Source organism: Austrofundulus limnaeus, unplaced genomic scaffold (assembly GCF_001266775.1).
Source record: "Austrofundulus limnaeus strain Quisiro unplaced genomic scaffold, Austrofundulus_limnaeus-1.0 Scaffold0, whole genome shotgun sequence".
NCBI classification, from domain to species: domain Eukaryota; kingdom Metazoa; phylum Chordata; class Actinopteri; order Cyprinodontiformes; family Rivulidae; genus Austrofundulus; species Austrofundulus limnaeus.
The window spans coordinates 5294819-5302132 of NW_013952402.1; the positions used below are offsets into that span (position 1 = coordinate 5294819).

Below are 7314 nucleotides of genomic sequence, written 5' to 3' on the forward strand. Positions count from 1 at the left end.
AAATCAAGGTGGTCCCACGGCCCTCTGCGGCCCAAAGATAAAAACTGTTGTTCTTTTGAGGCCCTCAAGGTGGTGCTCGCGGTAATAATCTCTGGTTTACAGCATACATTAGTGCAGTGGTTCCCAAACTTTTCATCTTTTGACCCACAAAATAACAGTAGCAGAGACCTCCTGTGCCCCCAGCTATTTCTGGATGATAAACATTTGTATCAGGTCAACTAAACATGGGCATAGTAACAATATTTTTATACTACATTTATCCATTTTAAATATACTAACCTCACTCCTTTGTAACAACTGAGACAAAAATGTAATTAATTCAGAAAATCTTTTCAGGACCCCACCTTGATGTTTCGGGACCCCATTTTGGGTCCGACCCCAACTTTGGGAAACACTGCTTTAGTACATGTTTTATTTAAAAACATATATGTAACAGAATACAAATGGATGTAATTTAAGATTAAATGAACTCATGTTAATTTAAAGCCATTCTGCCTTGGATTTTAAACTTTTTTTTTTGCCTGCTTCTCCATGTGAGTATAGAATCCTTTGGGACAGCTCAAAGACCTGGTGGAGCTGAAGGACCAGCTGGAGGACATACAGAGACGGGTAGAAGATGAGATACAGGCTGGAGTTCCTCCAGTAAGGTTCATGCAGAGATGATTATGTTAATGATCATTTAATGTCACCTTGTCATTTGATCATTACGTTTTATTTAACGTGACGAGTTTGCCCCTGAACACTTTTGACTAAACAAGACACAAGAAGAAATATCAGATTTGTTGACGTAAATCAACTGGGCGTAATAACAAAACATGTTTTTCTCCTTTTTAGGGTGGCAGCCTGCTGGCTTCTCCTTTCTTGAAAGGTTTTCTGGCCGGTTACGTTGTTGCCAGGCTACGCTCTTCGGCATTGCTGGGTGTTGCGGTCGGGACGTGTACAGGAATGTATGCTGCGCAAAACTACGCCGTTCCAAATATTGAAAACACTGTCAAGGATTACATACGCAACCTGAAAGGAGGACAAAAATGAGCAGAGAGGTGAAAAAATCTACAAGATGGTGCCGGTACAGCTGCTTACAGGGAACAGATTTACATTTCAAAAGTTAATAAGTAAAGCAGCAAATACCAAAATTCTAAAGTTAATTTAATGTAACATATAGAAATATAAATTCTGCATGTGGGATTTGTAATTGAGATTAAAAGTCCTGCTGCTCTTATAACTCATAAAAACCTCCAAAATATATCTTACTGGAAATTAAATCAGCCAGATTGCACATGTTGAGCGCACTGGCTTCAGTTCCTCAGTTACAGTGTTTACTTCTGGGTAGCAAAACTGAAACTGAGGAAGAAATCTTAAGTTTAGAGTTTTCGAGTTTATTAACGTTTAGTTGGTTTCTTGCGCCCTCTGTTGGTCAGAAATTGCAGCTAGCAGCCTCGATCAGATGGTTCAAGTGACTTAACTTTATGTCTCACAATCCAAATGTATATAATATTGATCAAACCCACCATATTTACAGGTTTACAAACATTGCAGAATAACATGTATAGGTAGAAAGAAAGCTTGTTAAATAAGGATTAGTGTTTCTCTAATTGAACGTCGTCTAAAATACGCACCAAAGCAAGACTATAAAGTTTGTATAGATTTATTGCTCCTTTAAAAGCTGGAAAATACTTTATTTTTTCTTTATGTAAGAGTGCCTAATCTGTGTTGAACTGTCTTGTCATCTCATGCCGTACGTGCAATACCCATTTTCTGAGATCATTTGTTTGCCTGGTTCATATGCTGGAATCTAGTTGATCCTTCGCACTTCTTTTAGACATTTAAAGCTGTTACTGTTTGTGTGGTAAACTTTTATTTTTTTCTGCATGTAATGTGTTTGGGAGGTGTACTACTTGAACTGTATTTTCATCCTGAATTAGACGGTTGTATGTATGTTTTAAAAAAAAAGACCATAATACTGTTTTAAATGAGGCAAATGAAGTGAACTTTTCACAGCTGGCCAAAGGAGAGGTGCACATTTAATTGGAAAAGCATTTTTTGATTGTTTTTGTCCAGACATATTTTATAAATAGCCTAGTGATTTGGAAATTTTAATAAAATTTATTGAAATAGATTTTAAAAAATTCAAGTTGATGCTGTTATATATTTATGCTCATCTAAAGCACCAGTAATGAAGTAATTTCTTTTATGAAGTATGTCTGAATACAATCTAGGTTTTGAAAATTTATTTTCAGATGGGAAAACTAAATGTCCTGATGGTTTTTCACAGTACATATATACATTTTCAAGCCTTTAACAGGTTTGAGATAAATAAGCCATAAAAGATTAATTTATCTGAAATATAAGTTTGTAATTGTGCTCCACCACTGATCTGAAAGCGCATCAGGAAAACATTTGTACTGTATAACTGGAACACACAAACGCTGTGCCTGTCATTGTGTTGTAATTTTCTGTTTATACCAATTTTGCAAGTTTTCTAAGAAATATGAACAAATGAGGTCAGGTTTTTTTTTGCTCTGTTGCTGATTTTGTTGTGCTCTTGCACATCTTTACAGAAATATTTCGCTCTAGTTTGAAAAAAAAGAAAGACACCACAAGATTCTGTAACTGGTTTATTTTGGTTCAAATAAATGGGAAAACAAATTGTCTTCAGTGGATCATTTTTCATTCACCAAATTTTATGTAAAAATTTGAATAAAACCAAACAACAACATGTCAGTATAGTTAGATGCACATGGTAAAAGTAAAAAGAAATCCCAATCTATTGAAGTTAGAAGTACAGCTTCCTGTAAAACTGGTTACAAACAAGTTCAAAGAATAGAAAGCTAATAAACGTATAATTAATCAGCAGCAATAAAATAGTGCTGCAACTATAGCGATTACATGTCGGCACAGACGCCATCAGAAGCTTAAGTTTCTGGAAGAAACTCACTGTTGCCTGTAAAAAAATAAAATAAAATTTAGTTGATCCATATTTTAAATAAATCAAATAAAGCCATTTTTAAAGGACTAAAATACACGAAATAAAAGTTAAATACAGAAAACAGGTGCAAAATAATACATCATAAGTGGTTTACTCACTTATTCATCAGAAAGAGTCAGCGTGGCTCCTACAAAGACAAATGTTTGAATGTCAGTGACTTCAAATGAATTATGAATTTTAAAACTAACTGCTGAAATATAAGTTTCTAAATTGATCTGATAACTTTATTTTGTCTCACCGGCGGGAATGGCACGTATGCTGCTGCAGTTGACGGGTCCCTGGCGCAGAGATCCAGGGATCTGTTGGCCGTCAGCTGGGTTCACACACCAGCACTGCCTCATGAAGCACTGCTGACGCTCATACAGGCCTTTCTTGTCACACCGGGGACGGAAACCAGGAACCTGCACGGGTTTCAGACCGGCAAACTCCTGCTGGCAGGTGGTGAGAGGAGCAGCTGGAGCGAGGAAATGATAAATCGAGTTTTAAAAAAGACAGAAAGGCAAAATCAGAAAAAACAAAACAAAACTAAACAAAATGTTGATTTCTAAAGAGACACACTGATTAGATGTTTGACTTCATGATTTCATTTTTAGTGTAAACATGAGTTAATGTGGTAAAGTACAAAGCAAAACTGGATAATAAAAAATTAATTAAAGCATGGCCATGAAATACTTAATGCATGGCCACAAGATAATTATTGCAGTCATTTCCACGCAAAGACTATTTATTGTTAACATGAACAAGTTTGAATTTATTTTATTTTATTTTAATATAGGCATAAATTACACTTCAATCACTTGTGGTTTGGCATGAAGTATTTCTTAGTGTTATATGTTGCAGCTGAAGATTGGAGCTGTATTTGTCCAAAAACAGCTTAATTTTATTTGAAGCTCAAGTCAACACTCAAATCAGTTTTCTTCCTCTCGGAGTGCCTTTGCTGCAGAAAGCGTAAGTTTCACACACACGATTTAATGCGTTCTGTGTCATCACATGAAAAATGAACTGTTTTCAGGGGTGCCCAAACTTTTTCCCTGAGAGGACCAAAATGAAAATCAACCTCATGTGGGCTAAATGTGGTAATACATATAATACATGAATTACAAATACATTTTAAATAAAGTTCTTTTGTTTTTATGATTAAGCAAGCTGCCAGTGCGGTGGCTCATGCTTGCTTTTAGCCCGTGCACTTGGAGAAATTCTGATGTACACTTAAACAGCAAAGGCTCAGGGAACATTTCATAAGTTGATAAAATAAGAATATTTGTGGTCTCATGAAGTGTGCAAATCTGCATGTGGGTTTAAATCTAATTAAAATGTCTCTTCAGAATAAAATTCAAAGATAAAGTAAGCACCATGAGTGAAAACTATCTGCACTACAGCCCTTTATAAAGTTACTGGGCCAATGGACAGAATGACTATAATAGAAAACACAGTGTTTCTAGATGATAGCAGGAATATACAGCCTAGTAATCAGGCAAACTTCTGGTGGGCCTTATCAAATAGTTGGTGGGCCAATTGTGGCCCACAGGCCTCACTTTTGGCACCTCTGGTTTAGACTGAACTATGGACATTAACTCTTTCTGTGTGAGTGAAACAAAAACAGTGTATTCATAATCTGACTCCAACAATGTCTGTGTCTCTCACAAAAGAGGCAGGACTGCTCAAAATTATCTCATGGCCACACATTAACTAATGGGTGGCCACAGATTATTTTTTTTAAAACCTAATGTCACCTAATGTCTAATGGGCTCTGTACAAAAGCAACAGAACTTACGAGTTTTTCCTGGGACTCCAGCCGAAGCCTCCTGCAATACAAAAATGATAATAGAGTTAAAAAATAGCAAAAACTTGATTTTCCAAGAATATGACTAATTACAATATGACATAATACTTCAGTTTCAACACATCAGTTCTGTCATAAGTTAAAAAATAAATGAGCTCTCTATCAGGTCCTGCTTTAGAACTGAAGTGATCCAATGTATTTATTAGAATGTGTTATGTTCAAAAATATCCTGATTGGATTCAGCTATTGACAGTACCAGTCTATAAAGTTTAATGTTGGATGATGTTTTTACCTCCTCCATAGTGTCATCCAGCAGCTCAGTCATGACGCTCATGGGCATGTGCATCTGCACAGGCACAGAAGCTGCACACAGAAAAGAAATCAGTGCATGTAATATAAAACTTTAGGTGTCTCATGTGGAATTTTCTTGAAAAATTAATCAAATAAATTTGATTTGAACAAAAATTCAAACTCATTTTCAAGACAAGTTGTTCACCCATCTCTTAGAATTTCATTAAATATTCACAGGCATCTCTGAAATTTGTGTCCGGCCTGTGTTTCTAAAATTAAATTTCCATTCAATTTGTTGGACAGTACCAAGAATTTCTGTGTACTTTACAGAAAATTATAATAAAAAAAACATGATCATAAATATAGTCAGTCAAAGTCAGGGTCAAATCTCATTACATTCCAGTTTAAATCATTTTATTCTCGTTCAGTTTATTTCAGTTCAGTCCAGTAAGGAATCAGTTCAGGTTCAGTGAATTACAGCAGCTGCTGTGTGACCACCAGGTTACAGATTTCAGACCACCATCAGTCCTAAACTAAATCTGATCTCCTCACCAGATCTTCCCCTGGTCAGCTCCGTGTTGATTTTGTCGTTCTGCTCCTGCAGAGATTTGATGTCGCTCTTCTGGCTGAGGAGGAAGTAGGCGATCGCCGCCTGGCCCACAATCAGCACACAGCCCAGGAGAGTCAGTCCTGCCACCTTATAGGCCCGAGAGGAGCGGGGACTGAAACGTAAAAATGAAAACGGAAAGTTGTTGTTTTATTTTATGTATTGGTATCTATTGTGATGTCATGATGGGTACATTTTGATTTTAAAAAGTTTGAGGAACTTGGCTTAAAATTGGGGAAAGTTTTTTTAAACCACTCTGACAGGAACTGAAAATGTTAATTCAAAGCGAGTAATGACATCAGCTGTTATCAACCAGCTTTCTGAGGGAAAGTTTAGAATAAAAAAAACAGGGGTGCTTTTGGACCATCATCTGATTTTTAAAGATTTATATTCTTTCAAAACATCTGTTCATAACATCTAAAAACACACAAATCTCTAAAGCTCTAAACGTCTGGGTTTTGACTGGAGGAAAGAGGTCACCCTCCAATAGGAGGGTCGGGAGTTCGAAACAAACGTTGTTCATGTAAACCTGACGTCACCATTAAAGTTTTTTAAGCCAACAGTTCAATCACCTCAACAGAGTTTTCAACCCTTCTTTGTGTAGATTCAATTGCCACTTACAGTAAGTGGCAATTTCCAATATTTTGTCAATATAATACGTGACTTACTATAAATACATTTCTTTAAAAATATACATGTTTTATTTTTACTGAAATGGCTCAACACCAAAACCAGTTTTACTGAGTGTAAACAGGAAGTACGTAAACAGAAAATCAAATTAGAAATATATGTCCATCATTTCTGTCAAAGAATTATTGTTGTGAGGTACCATAAATCTTTTACGATCAATAAACATATACATAATATACATAAATCAATACAAACAAAAAACAAAACTGTCAAATTCTAATATTTTAACATCTGACAAAATCTGAAACTGTGTTTTTATCTCACACATTACAAGACCTTAAAACTAATAATATAAATGAAAAAAATATCACTATTTACCATTAACCTCTCACTGTAACCCCACTTTTAAAATTGAAATTTACCATTTTGTTTTATTTTTTTACCCTTTAGGGTTCACTTTTGCCCCCCAAAGGGCTCAAAAAGCAGATGAGATTTAATTATTAAACAATTATAACCAAACTATAAACAACTTGTTAAACATACAGACCAATAAAAATGTAATTTGTAATAAATTCCTCCTTACGCCTGTGCTGGGGTTCCCACAAGAGGCTCAGTTTGGGTCTCAGGGTCCGACATTTTCACGCACTCAGAAAACCTGTGAGGACAAATAACACACTGTAACAAGACAGATTAAAAGAGAGAGAGATAGAGACAGAACCAATACCTTTTAGATCAGAACAGCTCAGAAGTTGTTTCACACTGAGTTCTGGCTCCGGTCTTTTCACCCTTTTCAATGTTGTGAGTCAGAAGGAACTGAAAGACAAACCACATCAATTTTCTAACTAATTTGTATTTCGTCTGGAATTTTTTTTCTCAGCTTGACTTTTCATTGGTTACTTGTGATGACGCATCACCTGTTACCAGGCAGAACACTTAGACTTCAGCGTTGAAATCTTTCAGATGCGTTTTCAAACTCTTTCATCTGATCTTCAATATTTGTAATTAAGAGAATATATC

At 35.7% G+C, this 7314-nt stretch overlaps 1 protein-coding gene across 1 annotated transcript; it reads right to left on the reverse strand.

Annotated features, from left to right (window-relative positions):
• Window positions 1-2597: 2597 nt before the first annotated feature.
• Window positions 2598-7110, reverse strand: cd74b (CD74 molecule, major histocompatibility complex, class II invariant chain b; the record flags this gene model as incomplete). The annotated part of the gene is given in 8 exon segments (XM_014029413.1): window positions 2598-2941; window positions 3085-3113; window positions 3225-3440; window positions 4761-4791; window positions 5062-5132; window positions 5613-5782; window positions 6881-6952; window positions 7022-7110. Coding segments are annotated over 6 exon segments (570 nt in total). The 3' UTR covers window positions 2598-2941.
• Window positions 7111-7314: the final 204 nt, after the last annotated feature.